The 20,313-nt window shown below is 34.0% G+C and overlaps 3 protein-coding genes across 9 annotated transcripts in view; 1 reads left to right on the top strand and 2 right to left on the bottom strand.

The window, feature by feature from the left end:
- Window positions 1–9,993, bottom strand: part of LOC135843216 (phosphatase and actin regulator 1-like) — a 126,764-nt gene extending 116,771 nt beyond the window's left edge. For 2 of the 4 annotated variants that reach the window (XM_065361016.1, XM_065361018.1), the window contains exon 1: window positions 6,626–7,349. In XM_065361016.1, the coding sequence (XP_065217088.1) occupies window positions 6,626–6,926 (301 nt within the window). In that variant the 5' untranslated portion in view covers window positions 6,927–7,349. Of the gene's footprint in view, window positions 1–6,625; window positions 7,351–7,749; window positions 7,846–9,792 lie in introns of those variants that run through there. The other 2 variants (XM_065361017.1, XM_065361014.1) reach the window with 2 other exon arrangements.
- Window positions 9,994–10,389: 396 nt separating this feature from the next.
- Window positions 10,390–12,118, top strand: mip40 (Myb-interacting protein 40). Its single transcript, XM_065359616.1, has 7 exons — window positions 10,390–10,593; window positions 10,801–10,876; window positions 10,957–11,095; window positions 11,172–11,342; window positions 11,436–11,652; window positions 11,723–11,871; window positions 11,943–12,118. Exons 1-7 carry the CDS (start codon window positions 10,591–10,593, stop codon window positions 11,974–11,976), a joined length of 789 nt encoding a protein of 262 aa, XP_065215688.1. The 5' UTR covers window positions 10,390–10,590; the 3' UTR covers window positions 11,977–12,118.
- Window positions 12,119–12,185: 67 nt separating this feature from the next.
- LOC135842249 (ras-related protein Rap-1b-like) overlaps window positions 12,186–20,313 on the bottom strand; it is a 275,884-nt gene continuing 267,756 nt past the window's right edge. For all 4 annotated transcript variants that reach the window (XM_065359613.1, XM_065359612.1, XM_065359614.1 and 1 more), the window contains one exon: window positions 12,186–12,362. The gene's annotated coding sequence lies outside the window, so the exon portion shown is untranslated. The remainder of the gene's footprint in view (window positions 12,363–20,313) is intronic.

The raw sequence follows: 20,313 nt of genomic DNA, 5'->3' as shown, positions 1-20,313 counted from the left end.
TTGACTTTTCAAGAAATTTCAATAAGTTAGTAATTTTATACGGTTTTTATTACGCTTTAGGAGATTTTTTTCACAATTTCATTTCGAAATTAAATGAATTTTTCGCAGCCTAATTTCCCTCCATTTCATTTTAATAACATAACCAAGCATTTTTTCAAATTTTTGCTCAATTTTCACAATCTTTCATCAATTTTTGGGCAATTCTAACAATTTTTACGACATTTCGGCTAAAACAAATTTTCAAGCAATTTTTTGCAAAATTTCGTTCCATTAAGGTATTCTAATGTTTTCACCAATTTACAAAAATTTTCAGCAACTAGGAAGTCGTCAATTCAACGATAATTTTCATAATACTCTCCACATTCAATTCTTGACAAATTATCATTTAATTTTGAAAATGTTTCATTAATTTTTGGCCAAAAGGATCACTTTTTGAAGATCACTTGTAGACATCTTAGTTTTTGAAAATGTTTTCAAAATGACAAAAACATGTAAATGGTAGCACTAAAATTAACAAAACACACCTCGTAATAATAATTGATAAAATTTAAACAAAATTTGTCAAAACTTCACAAAAATTGCATAAAAAATTAGGAAACCTTTTGAAATAACTTCGCAAAATTTGCTTAAAATATCGAGAAAATACATGCACTGTTAAAAATGGCATGAAAATATTGAAATCATTCTGAATTACCAAAACAGTGATAAAATTTCAACAAAATTTACATTTACTTACATATAACATCATGAAAATACATAAGAAAACGCCCAAAAAAAATCATCAAAAAGTAATAAAATTCAGCAAAAATTGCATAAAACAACGCCTAAACTTGTTAAAATCACATGAAAAAATTGAAAACAACAAAAAATTGCCAAAATAAATTTGAGAATATCATGAAAATTGCGTAGTTAGAAATGCCATCAAAGTGGAATGAAATTGGACAAAAATTACATGAAGCATCACAAAAACTGCACAATGGGCATAACAATGACTGGAAATTGTAAAAAATTAATGTAAACTTGACGACAATCGCTTGAAACGAGGTTCAATATTGATAGTGTCTCAAAATTTGAGTACAACGCGACGTTGCAAATCTAAAGTAATGTCGTTTAATGAAAAGAACGAGGAACAGAATAATGATCCGGGAACGTGATTCATGTCTTATAATTATTATGTGACACAAATCACAACAGACATCAGCATTTTTCGACAAGCCCAAGCCTTTGAGTATACATGCCTTCGGCCTCAAAAACCTCTCTAGAGCTACCCTGAACAACTGAAATACCTCGTAATATCGTATCAGCGTTCTTTTTTCATTCCACATTCATCGTAGATATACTGGTACATTAAACTCCACACTGATAAACCATAGATACGATAAATGCAAAGAAACATAATCTTATCCATACCTTAACCGATGTAATACTCATACATTCATACGCGTAAGATACACGTTGGTATATAAACTTCACAACACAACAATCATCCAGCCTCCTATATCGATGTATACTTCTTATAAGACAACCTTGACCTCCCTCTTTCGTCTCGGGGCGAGTCCACTCTTTGACCCCGAATAGCATTCCACTGGTAATTAGTTATGTATCTACTCCGGCGTAGTGTACAACTTACACACCGCGAGTTTAACGTGAGTCGAGTCGAGTCGACGATACACCGCCGTCATCGTCGCGACAGCAACGCCCCAATCCGAACCTCATCAATGCTTCCCAAAATCAAAAATTCGAAACCCTAAAAGCATTTCCTCACGCCCGAATACTCTCAATCTGTTTCGAAATACCTACCTACCAGAAAACCATCCTAGTACACACAGCTTTTCATCAACTTGAGCTTTCTCTTCGTCGAGTAGTCGCGTATAAAAGCGCACGGGCGACCTCTAATTTGAATTTCGTCACGACACGAATTCGCAATTAATAGGATAACCGTCGCAGATACCCTGCTCTTTCCACCTCTTCCCAACCAAACACCCTGGGCTCGCACAGTTCGCGTGTAAAACGCAACGCGAATTGCGTTCCTCCTTGGTGAGCTTTCACTCGATCCTACGACGCGAATACGTCAAAAAACCGTACATACAGAGTCGTACATGGTTCTATTCTCTATCCCCTCGACATCTCTTTTTCCTCGCCCTATACTCTATAGTCACAGTTCTATTTCTCTCTCTGGCTTTCCACATCATCGTAATATCGTGTACTGTACGCCGCCGAGTAATTACTCTATACCATTAATTAATTCGTAGTTGTTACTGCAGTCGTCTCCCTGAACCACCATGCCACATACGAAGATCATTTTTCACAATTATTAGCTCTGTCCCGGACCTCTTCTCTCCTCCTACCAGCATTACATTAACGTCAACTAGAGCAACGACAAACACTGGTACAGTTATTTCGCATCTTGTAATTTTTTGTCATGTTGAGTCGACATCTTCGTAAGTGAAATTTTTCCTTCAGATAAAACGTCAAAAGAAAAAAATATCTACACTAATTTTGGTACGAAATAATACCGTTGTGCTTTTTTTAGACATAGAAAACCGCTAAGTCTTATGTCCTCAGACATCACCGGTGAAAAATTAATCCAGCTGAGAAGTTGTACATTTACTTGCAGCCTTGATATAGTGAAAGTACTGCAATTCCTTCATTTAAACATAAGTATTTGTAGCTTTGTTTTTTCGATGCAATAGTCGCCTGACGAAAAAAAAAATGAAACAAAATGAAGTCCTGGGAAATATTTTTTCAAAACTGCAAATTTTTTACAGGAATTTTACATTATTTTGATGAAGTTTTACCAAGTTTTACACAATTTCAATTTTTATAAACAACATCAATTTCAATTTAATCAACTTTACGAGCATATCTGAAGCAATTTCCAAGTGTTCTCAAACATATTTGATAAATTTTACAAAATTTTGATGATTTCCATCAATTTTTGACGTTTTTTTCAAGTAAAATAAAATGTTACCAACTTTTAGCTCATATTTTTTCGCAAAATTCGATCAGGATGGCAAATTTTATCACACTTTTATGATATTTATCGAACATTTGAAATTTCCATCAAATTCAACATTGGGAGGGAGGAGGAGGAGGAGGAGGGGGGGGAATCTCGAGCGATTCTTGAGAAAGCATTTCACTGGAAATTCATCCGATTTTCACTAATGACAACCTACATAACTAACAAGGGACCCTCCCACCTGATAATCTCCGATTTGAATGAAACTTGCATTGGTGGAAAGAGGACCTCAAAAAACTCCCATCCCCCAACTTTCAGCTGCTAAAGTTGATTTTTCGATTTTTGACGAGCGTTTGAAGTTCTGTGTACACAGGTAAAGTTGTTCTGTAAATTCGAAAAATGGTCGTTTTCCACACCACATGCACTTTAGCAGCTGAAATTTTGACCGAAGGGTCTATGTTTGATACCTAATCGATTAATACTACCGTCGGCCGGATCTGGGATTATCATCAGAAATCAAATTTTTTGTCCATCTGGTGATTTATAAAATATGCCATTTAAAAATTTGAAAAACCAGTAAATTAAGCTCATCTAATGAACTTCAGGGGCTCAAATTTTGGTCAAACAGTCTGTGCCGAATACCAAATCGAAGCATACCATCAATGGACGGATCCGGCCGTCCGTTCGTTCGTTCGTTCGGAAAACAGGATTTTTTACTGTTTTTTCTCATGTTATGTGTGAATTTGAAAAATGGCAATTTCTCCCCACCACATGAACTTCAGCAACTGAAATTTTGGCCAAAGAGTCTATGCTTGATACCTAATCGATAAGTACTACCGTCGGCGGCGTCGGCCAAATCTGTAACTACACTGAGAAAAATCACTTTAGTAAAAATTACTGAAAAGTTTAGTAAAGAGGACCTCTGGTCATTTTTTTGTAGTATTTACTACATTTCTTAGTACAAACTACTAAGAAACGTAGTAAAATGTACTTTTTCTACTACATTTCTTAGTATTATGTACTACAAAATGTAGTAAATTCTACAAAAAGGGTTACCAGAGGGCCGCTTCACTAAATTTTACAGTAACTTCTACTAAACAGTTCTCTCAGTGTATCATCAGAAATTGAATTTTTTCACATAACATGAGAAAAATTAATAAAAAATACACAAAACTTCAAACCGAAAAATCAACTTCGGCAGCTGAAAATTGGGAGATGGTTTTTTTTTTTAGGTCCTCTTTCCACCAGTCTGATTTTCATTCAAATCGGGGGGGGGGGGGGGTTATCATGTGAGAGGGTTCCCTTGTAAGGAATTTTTTGCACACTTAGGAGCAACTTTTACGAAATTTCAAAGAATTCGGTGAATATTCAGTTTTTGAAACGGATGAAGCAGCATACAAAAAAATATCACCAGCCAAAATTTCAGGAACTGAAGTTCATTTTTAGATTTTAGGTGAATTTTTGAAAATCAAATTTGGGACAAAAATATGAAGAAACCACAATTTTGTCAAAGTGGCCTTGAAAGCTGAAATCTGATGATTAATCTGTTTTCGACTCCCCTCCTTACACCTTATCACAGATCAATATTGTAAACGGTTTTACACTGTTTTGAGCAGTTTTGTGGCCTCCTGATGCGGATTTCTGGCCGTTAAAATTTCCTCAAAATTTATCCAATCTGGTAGGAAAGCAAAAATTCACTTCAAACCCTAATTTCAATAATAGTTCAAAAACTCCCATTTCTCAAAAAATGTCATAAAATTTGTAGAAATAAACTTCACCACCTCCGATCGAAATCAAAGTATAGGGTAAATTTTAGCTTTCCAATATTGTGAGTATCTATTTCAACTTTCAAAAATCTGCTGGAGAGTCCAAAACTGCTCAAAACAATGAGAAACTTGTTTCCAATCAATCAGTGTGGCCAACCCTCAAGATTTATTTTGGAATTGCATAATTTTTCATGCATCCTCAATGCTGCCCCAAGATCTCAAGAAATCATAAGAAAAATCAAAATATCCCATGAACAGTTTAGGAATTTTCTTCTTTTTTTTCAAAAATCTGAAACACTTCAATTTTTTAAATTAGGTACATCGTTCCTCAAGAAAATTTCCAACTCTATGCCAATTGACAATGAGAAAAATTGTTCGATAAAAGATGAACAATTGAACAGTCTCCCTCCTTTCAATTCAAAACGAGAGATTTGAACAGGGAATTTTTCTTGACACACCTGACTAATTTTTGAAAAAAAAATTGACACCATTTTCATGATTTGTTTCCTACGTTTTGGACGCAGGTGCCACCTCAAAATGTATCACTCGAAAATACCTCGAATCACCTGAAATTCACTCAACGTTTGAATACTCCAACCCAACGAGTTTTCATTCATCTACAGTTTAAATCAACCCCTTCGAAAAAAACCTGGCAAAGTCCTCGTTAAAAATGCAAACACCTATTCCGAAAAAAGAGCAACAACAACAAACACTCCAGAACATGCAAATTACATTCAAATCTACCACCTTCCACACCGAATCTCTAATCTGAATGATTATTTAAAAGGCTGAAAAAAAGAAACACAAACAACGACCCAACTATAGCGACATTTTCGCATTCAAAGGGCCGATTAAAGAGCATTCAGACTGTCAACTCGAGCAATCATTCTCATTAAAAAAAACACACCTAGCAATAATACAGTTTTGTAGTCGTACCACTACTCGTCAACATCACGCAAAGGTCTACTCTACACATGAAAATGAAAAACCTCTCGCAACACGAGTAAAAAAAACACGTAGAAAATTTTCACTCTACTTTTTACTCACACTTCAAAGATCACACAAAAGTTATAAATTCCTATTGCACATCAAAGAGACATCGAGTTAACAAGCTTTGCCGACGACGAAACCCTACGAAAAACTTAATCCAAACGCAGCCAAGTCGAATAAAAGCTCTAAAATGGTTAAATTTGTCTGCCTCGAAAAATAACCTCTCGCGTAAGGATTTTGGTACCCCTGGCGATAAAATGGAAAAATCTTTTGTCCAGTATTTACGCTAAATTGGTGGACAAAACTCGAATAAAATCTGAAAAACCGAGACCGACTTTATTAGCGAAGTTCAAAGTAAGCTAAAATTGTTTACTTTGTCGACGAGTGGAAAGTTTAACGATATTATTTCATCTTTTCCCGCCCAACGGTGTAAATTTTTCTTTTATTTGTCATCGTGTTACTCGTGTACTGGTACTTGTCTCTCGTAAAAAACACTCGAGGAACGTATTTTCGCTTCGAGAGAATTACTCGTAGAAAAAAAAAAAAAATGAAAACAATCTCGTCGTCGCCGGTGAAACCTTACAAACGAGAGAAGCTTATCACCGTCGAGTCGCAGTCGCGACAAATCAACTCTACCTTATCAGTATTATAAGAGCGAGAATAAATTCGCCACGTAAAACGCTAATCTTTAATTAATCTTTATCACGTTACCGACGGTTCTAAACGAGCTGGCAACGAAACTGAAACTTGTAGCAAATAGTAAACTAAATACTCGGCACCCTTACGACTCGTCAAGGTGCAGGGTAAAAGGCCGCCAGTGCGTTGAACTTTGTACACGAAAGGAAGAAAAATCTGATTTTCGAATCAACATGAAGAATGAAGAATGAATCGAGTGTGAATTGAAACTCACCCAAAATAAACTTCGCTGTTGTAGGTGAGGTAGGTGTGGTAGCCGAACCTTGGGCATGTTTATGTTGCAGGAAATCGGTTAGCGATAGAGAAGACGCGATGATTTGTCTTTTCTCTTCGAAGTTCAAAAAATCCAAACTATTACTTCTCTGCGGCGTAACAATGGCAACGGCTGTGGGTGGTTTGGAGCTTTGCAAAGGCAGCGAGACTGGGTCATTACTCAACGATGGAGATTTCTCTGTACTCGGAGACATGTTTTGAGGATGTTGCACCAGGTAGACACCGCTCAAACGTATAGACATTATCTTCTTCGTATCGTTCTCATCTGTATTTCAGCCAAAAACACAGTCGTCTGAGCGACATCGCGCCGGCACCTCGTACCACACTATCGAACGCGAATTATCGCCGAATACGCAACACATTTGCAAACCAAGCACAAATTTAATGAAAATTGAATATAAAATTATTCATAAACAAACACAGCCCGATTTATATAGTTGAATACAAACGCTGAGCGAACCACTTACACACACAACGATAAATACGCAAACAAAATTCTCAACATTAGCACCGTTAATAATTAAGCACACCTGAAGCTCGAATTGATGAAAAACATCACATATTTCGAACAAATAATTAAATTATTTTTAAAAAATACACTTTAGAGATAAAACTTTATACAACTATTCTGATATTTTCATGTACATAAGTTTAAACAACGACTATTCAACAAAACTGGAAATGCAATTCCCGCTCCCTGTCCATTTCGGCCAAACAGCAGTGTTGCCTAATTGAATAATTATACAACGCGCTCTACGAAACAATTTTTCGAGCGAACTAAATTACCTACTTGTGGTACCTATACTTGTGAATGCTGCGTTTAGATTGGTTCGAGTCGGAATTTACGTGAGACTTGAACCAATCACAAATCAGGAGAGAAAGACATTATTTTTTTTTCTTTTTAATTCGATAGCCGTGTTATTTTTCATTAATTACCGATTTAATTAGCGTATGGTATTTAATTTTTCGACATAAATAAATAAACTTTTCTATTCGAAAGTTATTAACGTACGGTGACGTAATTTCTCGCTCAATCTAAAGTAAAAACAAGGTCATTTTGCTTACCAATTGTACCATTACATTGTAATTTTGTTTCGTCTTCTGGACTAGTTTCTTCGTTCAGTTCCTCTTCAGTTCTTGATTCGTTATTTGTTTCGCCATCTAAACGAATAAATATTTTAAATATTTGTGAAATTATGATGATAAGAACAAGATGGCTTCAAATCAAATCTTTCTTTGCTGGATAATCAAGAAGGATAGGAAGCAGACAATTCGGTTTTCAGTTCTAGCTTCTTGTTTTTCAATAATGAAAATCGAAGATTTCAAGCTTTCACTTCGATTGAAAGATATTTTCTTCAGCACTGAATGCATCAGAAATCAGAACTTTGAAAAATGATATTAACAAAGAACAACTTCCAAATAGTTTTTCTTTTCTAGTGAATCAATACTCGGTCTCCATTTACACTTTACAGTAAAACTTTTTGAATTTGAATTTTGAACCACAATAATTGACTAATTTTTCGACTGCCTTTCAAGCTCCAATTCTCGATAGTCGATTGAGATTAGATTTAATAAGCATTGAATGAAATCAAAATACAACTATTATTAAAAATGTATTAAATCTTATCCAACTATGTACATCTATCGTATCACAGAGAAATCAAAGGTTAAAAGCGTTTTTAAAATGAGTTCTCCAATCGGTATCATCGGGTTTATCAGTAACAATTCCAAACTGTTTACAAAAATGTACCCATACGGTATCTAAATTGGTGAAATTAAGACGAAAATGACTACAACAAGCACACAGATTAAGAAAATCTTTCACACTGAGGTATTCTACGATTTTAGTGATAAGTTCCAAAGGTAAACCTAACAATGAAGGATTCGCTATCGAAACGTCGGTCAAAACATACGACTTTAAAGGATGAAATATCTCGTTTCGTAACCGAATAACTAATTGTTTGATTTTATCGTATCTCGGTTCATTCAAATGAACGAAATCGGGTAAAAGAAAAATCGAAGAGAAGCATAGCAAAGACGACGAATAGGACATATGCACTCTCATAGTATTTCTCCAAGGTCTAGCTATCAACTGACATTTGAAGTCTTCGAAACCACCTAGGTATAGAATTTTCTCAAACTGTTCGTCTTTTTTACTCCATGCGGTGTATGATTCGCTGGGTATCGAGTGTACTCTACGTATATCGAAAGAATAGATACGCTGACGTAAAGGCACGTCTTCTACACAATGATCCCAAGTGAAACCATTTTCAATTGAAGCGATGTATAGTATAATTGTAAATATTTCCTTTTCATTGAGGTTATCGGGTGCCAACGAGCTTAATAAACGTTTTAATGAAGTCGGTATATCGTGAGCAGTAGCTTCCTCCAAACAAACCACATTTTCTGAAAGGTGAAAAAATTCAGGTTCAGTTCATTTTATTTACAAGATGGAAGAACCTAATAAACTACTATTTTTCGGCATCGTACTCATGCGACTAAGACTAAGCATTCGAGAAAAAAAAACTATAGTTTTTTAGGTGTCAATCAAACAACAATAAAAAGCTCTGAAGCGAGAATTCAACTCTAGACTGTGGTTAGTCTGCATGTATTAGGCAATAAACATAGCATAATGAATTCCAAATTCAAATCTAATCGCTACATTGACGTTCAAAAGACCACTACATTGCAAACTTCAAAACCGGATTCATCATTCGAAGGAACGATCCGTCTAGAAAACCAACATGATTCATAATTATTGAGAAATTTGAAACACTGGATAATTAGAATGGATTGCGGAATAGCTGACTGATGGTTTGTACTTTATCGGGTTAGGATGCTCAACTGAGGGTATACTGAGAAGGATATTACTCCAAAATATCAAAATGATCAAGTAATTATCACAGCATAAAAGAAATCCAACAAGCTATGGATCGACACACAATGACACAACAATCAACAGCAAAGAAAGACCTATGAAGCAAACTCAATTCTAAAACATACGCAGATACTACTTTGAATAAAATACGATTCAAATATCAGCCATGAGTAGAGAATAAATTATATTATAAATGAGTTTCATCGTAATCATAATTGATAACTTTATACCTTTCACTTGTTGATCATTCGAAACACTCTGGGTGTCGGCATCTTCGGATTTCGAACTCTCCATGAGTATTATTCAAACGACAAGCGGTAATCCGTGAAGAGGAACCGAAACACTACACAATAACGAAGAAATTTACGAAAAATTTAGCATAATTACACCATTATTTAGAAAAAATTGCAACGAAACGAAAAAGAAAAGAAAGAATCTGACAAAAATAATTTTCATTTTTTGTTGTTTGGCAAAATCAGGGTTGCCCTCAAAAAAATTTTAAAATCTGCTTCTTGATTTTTCGATGAAAATTTTTAGTTTTGTTTATTGACTACAGGAGCGCTAACGATTTGAATCAGCCACCCGGTATTCATTCCAAATTTTTAAATGAACATTGTATTTTACTGAATTTTTAAGTATTTTATTTTATTTTTGATATTAAATTCTTCATTTTTAAGTTATACAATACTAAAATTGAGCAGACTATTCATCAAAAAACTGAAATTACTCAAGCATCTTTGTGAAGTTCAAAATGGATTCCATTACTGGGTCAATTCCTTTTTCAATTCACTTTCAACGCAAAATTCTTCATCCAGTTTCTGTTTCATGTTTACAAATTTCGAGGCTTTTTGAATTTTTAAATTTGAAATTATTTATCAATTTTCTATGAATTTTTGACGAATTCCTCAAATTTATGACCTAAAAAGAATACTTTTATGAACAAAGCAGTTTTTGGAACACATCTGCAGTAATATTCCTGAAAAAGAATCGTATCAGTTATCAAACCATCTTCCAGAATCTCAACTAATATGGTATGTTTGTCTTATTTACTCAGCATATTTCAAGGTATTTTAAATAAAAATCCAATTTTTGATACCTTAATGTTTTAATCTTTCGTTTCAATCCATCTCATAACACTTCGTTTGTATCCTCTCTCGAGAACCGTTGTATCTCAACGTAGCGTACATTTTTTATCTGTCTATGCCATGTCAAATAACTATTTCGTAATTTGATTACAGAGTAAAGTAGTAAAACGTCGTAAGGCAAGAAAAAACAAAGACAGTCCTTTGGAGAAGAAATTCAAAGAACGAGATGGTCAGTCTGAACTCTAGGCTTACTATGTATATATCTGCATTGCATCCATTAGCTAACCTACATATTATTTTTCTCCACAGGTGAAGTAGCCCTTGCCCGAGGACGTTTGGCCGGAGCTTTGAAAGGCATTCTGAATCATAATAATGACGACTGCGATGATTTAGATCTATCAGGCGTTCTTAGTCCTAGTTTGAATTCCAATTCAAAGAGGTCTATGATGTTAGTACTCACTATTCTCTCTTTCAACGTCGCTATATTATTTTTTGTAAACTAATTTTCAAACCTGTATTCACAGAGATCACTCGTCAATGACGTGGAAAAAGCCTAAAGCAAATAATATCGAAGATCATCAATCTTATTTTATGAAGTTGAACGATCGAAGCGTAGATTTAGCTCAATTTGACATAAATACGCCTCTGTATCCGATTTGTCGAGCTTGGATACAAAATGAACCTATTTTAGCCAAGTAAATAATTGAAATACAACGTAAATACTTGATGCCTTCATTGGCTCTGAAATTTTATCTACGTACAGATTACATTTTTTTTTTTTTTTTTAGAAAAACGGAAGACTCGAGTTGTGGGCTTTTAGAAATAAAACACGACGAAGACGTAGATAGTCGTTCCTTAGATTTGAATGAAAAACCATATCGATCACGTCTAGATACCAAAGAGGTGAATCAATTACCGCCTCCTAAACCATTACCAGAGGGTGTTACTACCCTAAAAATACCTCAAGTTTCACCTCACAAGACACCAAATTTCATTTTAAATGCTGTAAGTATGATTCGTTCAATTCTATCAACGTCAATCTACGATAGCTATTTTCAAATCGTATCATTTACAGGACCAGGATCAAGCTCCAAGTCGAGAAGAGCTGCTGAAATCTCATTTACAGAATTGGTCCACTGTGAGAAAGAAATGGCGTGATGCTAGTTTCAAAAACGAAGAACGATACGCAGCCAGCAAGGAAATCCTAACAAAAATGTTTGAACGGTATATGTTTCTTTTATCTGTTTCAATTCGTTATAAAAAATTACTCATTTTCGTTTACATTTTGATTACAGGGCTCAAGTCCAATTCCAAATGCCAATCGTATAGCTCGCTGAATTTTTCCATCACCCAAATAAATAACACCTTGACTCAAACAAATCTATATTTCGATGTTACTTTTTATATAAACGTTGTTTGTAAAATTCTGTAATAATTTGTAGAACATTAGAAATAAATTCTATAAACAATACGTACTTCTCGCTTCTGTAAGCGGAAAATTTTTATTCTCAGATATTGCGTTATGAAAGAAAAATAAACGCGAGCAGAAATTTTTTATATTTATACAAGTTAAAAGGAATAAAAATTAAATTAAAGAAAGTAAAAATAACGAATAAAATATTTACATAAAATAGGAAAAAAAAATTAAAAGAACTGTTTCTTCTAAAAAGGTTGAAACTTCTACGGATTATTGACAGCTTCTACTTGACTTGGAACTGTAACAACATACAAAAAAAAATAGCTATTTTAAAATTTCATAAAAATTGCCAACAAATCGATCGATTTCTCAGTACTGCCTTTAGGCAATGCGTATAGAAATAGATATAAATTTAAATCGAAAGAGAAAAAAAAACTTTTAATACAAAATCTTGACGTCATAGCATCAAGTAAACTATAAAGTCTCGATGATTTAATACCAAAAAGAATAAAAACTCGATTTTAATATCCTCAGAATACAATGTATAACTACCCTACTCTACTTTTTTACGATATTTTATCTTAATGCTCGTTTATTTCACAGTTCAATATTAAATTGCCATTAAGTAAAAATCTTCAACAACTTTGTTTCTCCTCAAGGAAGCAACCATTTCAACTGTTTGTTAACTTACTTAGGTACTCTATTAATACAAATTAAAAAGAAAAATTCGGTGTTTTTTTTCCTCCCTTCGAGATAAAAAATAAAAATACAGCATAGTTTCAGAGGAACGTATACGCCATTGCCAGGAATTTCCCTCATCATTTTCGCCCGAATGTTTTTCCAATTTGCCTCGGTAAATGTATTAAAATTACTGTTCAACGGGGCAGCTTTTTTCGCTCCGGTTTGTCCTATGCTATATTTGTACGTCTCTCTGCCTTTTTACTTTCGCTCGGTTATTTTTTTAACGTTATAATTTTACGTATTTTTAGAGTCGACGATGTTGTATGGGTCTGTTGGTGTCGTTATCGTTACGACGACGAACAGCATAGTGAAAGCAAAAGCCTCTTCCAAGGTGAAATTTACTCATTTTTCTCTAAATCGAATTAACGAACGAGAAATAATTTTTCTCATAACTTATTATTTTTCTTTTTTTTTTTTTTTGCCAAAATATAGGTACAAATTTAAACAGGCGATGGAGAAAAAGTTTGAATTTTCAACTGTAATTTTACATAATTTTTGAATCGAATAGAAAGTAGGTGAAGGTGAAATGGTGAAAGATATAGAAGGGATGATGTCATAAATTTTGCCAAGTTCTATAAAGTAATCAAAAATCATTGGACGATGAAAACTGCGCAAATTAGGAGTAAACTCCAAGATGGGTAAGAGGGATGTTGATTCAGTCTTGTTTCTTCAGGTTTCTGTTTCTTAAACGTCGCAATTTCATTTACATTAATACCTTTGAAATATACAACTGCAATTTACCACATGTTGTACGACATAAACACGTGTAATTACTTGACAAATTGTTTTTTCAAGCTCGACGAGAGTTTGGTTGCATAATGAAACGTTTTAAGGCAAACTTTACTCTGCATTCTTGCAGTCACCTATTTTTAAAGTGCTTTTTATAATTTTTAACGAGTTCTTCTTTTCTACAACTTTTACAATCTTCAAATCAACGTAGATCATTTTCCATTTTAAAAGCTGCGCTTAGTTAATATTTTTTCAAAATTCTGAAACCATGTATTTTCTTTTTTTTTTTTTACAAACCTACTTATGTCATTTAGACACCAAGAAAACAAATTTGATTTTCTTTCTAGCCGCCGATGCATCTAGAAAGGAGGATAAGGGGCATAAATTTTGAGTCATATCTCTCAATTTTTGAAGATAAACTCAAGAATTGGCAAAAAATATCTTAAAAGGGTTCATTTATGCATACGAATTATTGTAAAAATGTGGATTTTTTTAAAATTATAATCTAAGATGTACCTACACATAAAATAGTCATTTTGGGAATTTTCAAGTTCGATTATCAATTCAGTTTTTCGATCCAAATCCTCTCACCTCCTATGCAAGTATCCAAAATTTAGTCAAACACATAAATTTTGAAGAACTAAACCAATAGTAACGTGTTATATAGTTATATAAGCAGTTTCTCAGCATGACTCAAAACGTTAGAGTTATTTTTCAAGTTCAAATTTTTTACCCAATTTTAAAATTAAAAATCAAAAAAATCAAAAAAATAGGATTTTATGGCGTTTTTTTTGTTTTAGAAAAACCAGGACTTTGAGCAGGAACTAGGAAATGTTTCACTTGGAGAACAAGAGAAAGGCAATGTTTAAGCATTCAATGTTTTTTTTTGGTCATGGCGAAACAAAAATCTGTTGGATGCGAGAGCAGAGAAAATATAGGATTTTATGAACTTGTCTATTTTCACAGAGATCTGGAAAAGAAAAAGAACAAAATTTAAAATTATGAAAAAGAACAGAATGAAATGGAAAAAAGTAGGATTCACTGGTATTGGAGATTTTGGCAAAAAAATAAGTATTTGCAATTCTGGGTACAAAAGCAACATAATTCTCGCAACTTTGGCAGAAAAACAAAACTTTTTTTGACAATTTTAAAGAAATATATGGCGTTGTACTTACGTGAGATTAAAAACATCAAAAAAATCTGGACTTTTTGCAACCTTTGGCAGAAAAATAGGACTTTTTGGAATCAAAGGATTTTGTGCAGAAATTTTTTTCAAAAGTTTAAGTTGGAGAGGAAGGGGACAACGTCGAAATTTTTCTTATTTTCAGAGAGATATGGAAAGGAAAAAAACACTAAACTCAATAATATGACAAACAAGAGAATAAATGAAACATTTTTAACTTCGATTGAAAAAATAGAAGACTTTTTTGAAATTTGTGCAAAAAGTAGGTTAAGTATTTTTTGCAATTTTTGCAGAAAAGAAGGACTTTTTTGTGAAGTTTGAAAAGAAGACAGGACTACATGCATGCAATTTTCTTGAACGTTTCGATGAGTTGAGAGGGGTCAAAATTTTCCTATTTTCACAAATAACTACGTAAGAAAAAGTAGAAGAACTCAAAATTCAAAATCAAAATTGGTTTCTTTTTTGAAAACCCAGAACCTCTTATAAGAATTTTTCTGAATTTTTCAATTAGGAAAGGAAATGAGTAGAAAAGTACACTTTCTGCCGTAGTGTGACATAAACAGATCATTTATCCAATCGGTAGACCATTTTTTGAATTAAACCAACAAGAGCATAAAAAATACACCAACAGACCCAATTACAAGTATTTTTTTCATCTTTAGAAAATTTGTAAGAATTCAAATCTAGTCAATTTTCCACGAAAAAATCAAAAGTGTCACCAAGTTGAGATAAAAAGTCGATATGCAGTGGTTTCAAACCATTCTGGGGCCTCCAAAGAATTTTTAAATTTTCCAATGGGAAAATTGTCGTAAAAATGGTCAAAATGAAATCCAGCCTCTACAAACTCGGATTAGTTAGGGGACGATCTCATAATTCTTTTCTACTGGTTCAAATCCGAAATTTTCTCCAACGATATTCATCTATAATTCTTCAAAAAAATAAAAAATCTCCAACTTTCAAGAACCAATATAAGAAGTTGAAACAGTTTCTATCCCATTTTTGAACTCTCGAATCGATCGATGATGTTGATGGATTGAAGAAGTTCTGGAGCCTTGAGCGAATTTTTGATTTTTTTAGTTTGGGAAAACTTGTCATAAAATAGGTGTCAAAATGGATTTCATAATATTTTTCGCCATTTTCCTCAATTTGATGAAATTTTGATTTTTTTCTGGGAAAATGAAACATCGAATTTTTACAATTTTGTTAAAAACCAACAAAATAGAATTCACTATTTGAAATGTGTTCTGGTGACGTATTTTTGGGTACTCCTTAGTTTTTTTCATGTGGTTCAAAAATTTTATAGGGGAAGAAGTTTGCTTTGAATGAGAAACTACCCAGAAAAATGTTGAGTTTTCTCACCATAGAGACAGGAGCCAAAGTTAGGTATACTCTAAGTGTAAGTACTTAGAACTTATTGGGGGGGGGGGAGAACTCTTATATGGGAATAGTCAATTTTTGAAAAATGAAAAGATCGTTGACTAACCTCTATCTTTAAAAAAAAGGTGGGAAATGAATTTCTACGCCTCCTTGATCATTTACTTTGAAATTTTATAGGCCTATCTCCGATAGCCGTCTACCAGTAATTGATGGAAAGAGAGGAAGGGGGAATCACGAAAATTATACGACTTTATACGAAAATTTCGATCAATTAGTTCAAATTCACTCATTTTTTTTGTTTTGTTTCAGAGCCTCAGGCACTAAAAGAACAGCGAAAAACGTTTACTGAGGTACCTATTTCAATCCACTGAGAACAAATTCAAACGTTGGTTTTTCGAAAATTAAAGCTTCAATCGCAGAAAATTACCATAAAATTGATACAAAATCGTAATTTTCGCAATGCACCCTTCATAAGGTTTCTGGAGAGGGGCCAAAAGTAGAATCGAATTTCAAAATAAAAGAGCCACGAAGGTTTAGAAACTAGAATCGTATTCTTGGGGAAGGGGAGAGGGGGGAGGTGACTGAGATTCTGCATAAGAAACACTACCTAAAAGTGGCAAATGCACAATTCTATTCCAAAATATCCTATCACAGAGGATCCCTGTCTCAGCAACCCTGAATGGCTAGGAAGCTCAAAATTTGTTTAGTCAAAATCCAAGTCATTTTTTTTTTTGTTTCATCCTAATAGGCTGCTTCATGGATTGTTCAGCTTTGGAAAAAAGTGACTCTGCTCCTCCAATTCTGGCTCACGATTTGCATTTTTCCCAGCGAGTTTGCAAATCAAATGAGATACCCTACCTGCACGAAGCCTATCAAAAAACACCTCAACATTTTCAAACACAATAACACCTTCTGCAAATAACTCGACCAATTCTGCAATCTTCCGAAACAAAAGCCCCATTATGAAAAACTAACCGAGTCAGTCACCTGCATAAAACCATGATAAAAACGGCGCCAAGCTCTCAACAACATACAGGAATGCAACTCGGCAATCTACACAACGACGACGATGACGACAAAGTAAATTGAAAATTAATTCGAACCAGCATCAGCTAGCTACCGAGAGCTCATGTACGTTGTAGTACCTACGTCGAGTCGTATACTCTTCTCCAGTAAGTAAGTAGGTATGTGGCTTTTATTTTAAATCAAATACAAACACACCGTATATAGCACGTGGTTTTTGCGGTTCAAAGAAAACATCCACACAGATACGAGTACCGAGTACCCAGATCAAGAAAGACAGAGAGAGAAAGAGCAAGTTCGCGATGCATAAATAATTCTCGCTTAAGACATTCGCATCGCGCGACAAGTAATTCCCAGACACAAAGCTCCGCAACAATGAGTTTGTTTTCTTCACAAAGAAGCGAAACAGAGGAAGATAAAGAGAGGATGCGAGGATGAGGCAAAAACAACGCCATCGCCATCGCCATCGAAGACGCGACAAACGTAGAAAAATAAATCACGCTATTAACGAGAGACGAGATGAGCGCAACAGGGATAATCATCTTGGCGGCTGCTGCGGCCGCAAAACCCGGATATCTCCATAATCACTCGCATCAAATTACACAAATCGAGCATCTTTTCGTTAATCAACAACTTTTTAGGTACCTGAAAAATGTAATGTCGTAATTACTTACGAGTACGTATACTAGGAAGTTTATTTTTATAAATCGAAAGACGCGAAAAAATAGGCACCTATTGCATTTTTGTTGTAGACTATACGAGTAGGTAGGTATAGATAATACCGTGAAACGACTTAATTTTCGAATAGACGACCTTGATTGCGAAACCCCGAATAAACGTAATCATTACACCTGCGACTAATAAACTTTTTTTTCCATCTACCTTTCCTGGTCGTTACAATTTTAATTTTGATCGTTGTTTAACAATAAACTATGCCTATCGGGTATATCTTGGTATAATGATACATGGTCGTCTCTCTCTCTCTCGCATCTATCTTACACTACTAGGTACCTATATGTGTACGATATATCGTCGTAAACATAAATGCATCATGTGTACAAGTGTACGCATCGCATTCTTCGAGCTACAGTCCAGCCACGCCTGAGTTATTTGCGCCATGGCTGTAATAATGCCTAGATATAGAGGCTCGCATATGTGTTTGCTGGCTGGGTAACCTTCGATAGGCGGTTTATACTCAGATGAATAGATACGCGAAAACACTTGAGATGGAGGTTCGAGCTCAATTCAAATGCCATCTGGTGCGAATAGGTAGGTAAGTGTATTCGAAGATCTGCAATCACGTAGGATGAGATAACTCGGTGGATTATGAAAATTGAACTTACAAAAGCAACAAATACATAAATAAAGCCCCACAACTGAACGTATGAGTGTTTTTCTTTGCATAATTTCACATTTTGAGACCTTAAAACTAATCACTCAGACTGTGGCAGGGATGGACTGGCCTATGATGACCCGGCAATCGCCATCCAGGGGCTCTGAGACCCTGAGACACCAAGGGGCCCTGGCTCCGGGACACCATGTTTAACAAGAAAATACCATTTTCACTTTTTCAAAATCTAAAGTTTTGCAAGAATTTGCCCTCACTTGGCTCGAGCCTACGTATTTGTTTGCCTTTTATTTATAAATTGAAATTTTTAATTACTTCTTCGTTAGGTATTCAAATTCCAAGATTGTGGAGTCAGAAAAATACGATTCATCACAAAAAAACATTATATTGGTTCGCTTTTCATTTTCAAAATTGAAATTTTTAAAAACTCAACATTCAAATTCTAAAATTTTAAAACCAAAAAAATGAACAAATTTTTAAAAAAACGGAAAATATTACGTATAGGTAATTGAACGGTAAAAAAGGTGGGTTGCACGATAGTCATTTGAATACAATTTGGGTGCTAAGCACAACATTTTTAAAACGATAGAAAAAGGTGTTAGCACGATATTTTCATTGATAAAAGAAGGCATTGGCACTACAAATTTCTCTGTGAGATAAGCAGACCTTTTTTAGTCACTTTTTTGGAAGGGAGGAGACTATCCTCTCACCACACTGAACATCGAGAAAAATTGATTTTACCGTTTAAAAAGTCCTCCAAACTTTTGAAACAAAAATCCTGTTTTTTTATCGAATTTACTCAGAAGGTTCCGTTTTTTTTGGAAAGTTTTCCCAGGTCAAAAAGTGAAACTTGTAAAAAAGTTGTCAAAAAGTGTCAATTTGTGAAAAATTGTCAAAAAAGTGCCAATTTTTGAAAAAGTTGTCAAAAAGCATCAGATTTTTGAAAAGCATTGTCAAAAAGATGTCAATTTTTCGTATGGATGTCAAAAATGTCAACTTTTAGATCAGATTGTCAATAAATTCAACTTTTGGATAAGTTGTCAATAAGTGTCAATTTGTGAAAAAGTTGTCAAAAAGTGTCAATTTTTTTAACAGTTGTCAAAAAGTGCAATTTTTGAGAAAATTGTCAAAAAGTACAATTTTTGGAAAGTTGTCAAAAATTGTCAGTTTTTGGAAAGTTGAAAAGAATGTGTCAATTTTTGGTATGGTTGTCAAAAAGTGTCAACTTTTAGAAAAGTTGTCAAAAAGTGTAAATTTTTGGAACATGTTGTCAAAAAAGTGCAATTTTTTAAAAAAGGGCAAAAAGTGTCAATTTTTAAAAAAGTTGTCAAAAAGTGTCAGTTTTTGGAAATTTGACAAGAAGGTTTCAATTTTTGGTATGGTTGTCAAAAAGTGTCAACTTTTAGAAAAGTTGTCAAAAAGTGTAAATTTTTGGAACATGTTGTCAAAAAGTGCAATTTTAAAAAAAAAGGCAAAAAGTGTCAATTTTTAAAAAAGTTGTCAAAAAGTGTCAGTTTTTGGAAATTTGACAAGAAGGTGTCAATTTTTGGTATGGTTGTCAACAAGTGTCAACTGGTGGAAAAGTTGTCAAAAAAAGTCAATTTTTGGAACAGTGGTCGAAAAGTGTCAATTTTTGGAAAGTTGACAAAAATGTCTCAACTTGTGGTATGGTTGTGAAAAAGTGTCAACTTTTAGAAAAGTTGCCAATAAGTGTAAATTTGTGAAAAAGTTGTCAAAAAGTGTAAATTTTTGGAACACGTTGTCAAAAAGTGCAATTTTTAAAAAAAAGGCAAAAAGTGTCAATTTTTAAAAAAGTTGTCAAAAAGTGTCAATTTTTGGTAAAGTTGT

The sequence above is a fragment of the Planococcus citri genome, chromosome 4 (genome assembly GCF_950023065.1).
Source record: "Planococcus citri chromosome 4, ihPlaCitr1.1, whole genome shotgun sequence".
Lineage (NCBI taxonomy): Eukaryota > Metazoa > Arthropoda > Insecta > Hemiptera > Pseudococcidae > Planococcus > Planococcus citri.
This window is presented reverse-complemented; position numbering and strand designations above follow the sequence as displayed.

Bases quoted from the DNA above. Each gene is read 5' to 3' on its own strand.
- mip40 (XM_065359616.1), top strand. The intron at 10,877-10,956 runs GTCAGTCTGAAC...TTTTCTCCACAG, and splicing joins GAAATTCAAAGAACGAGATG to GTGAAGTAGCCCTTGCCCGA. The intron at 11,343-11,435 runs GTAAATAATTGA...TTTTTTTTTTAG, and splicing joins AATGAACCTATTTTAGCCAA to AAAAACGGAAGACTCGAGTT.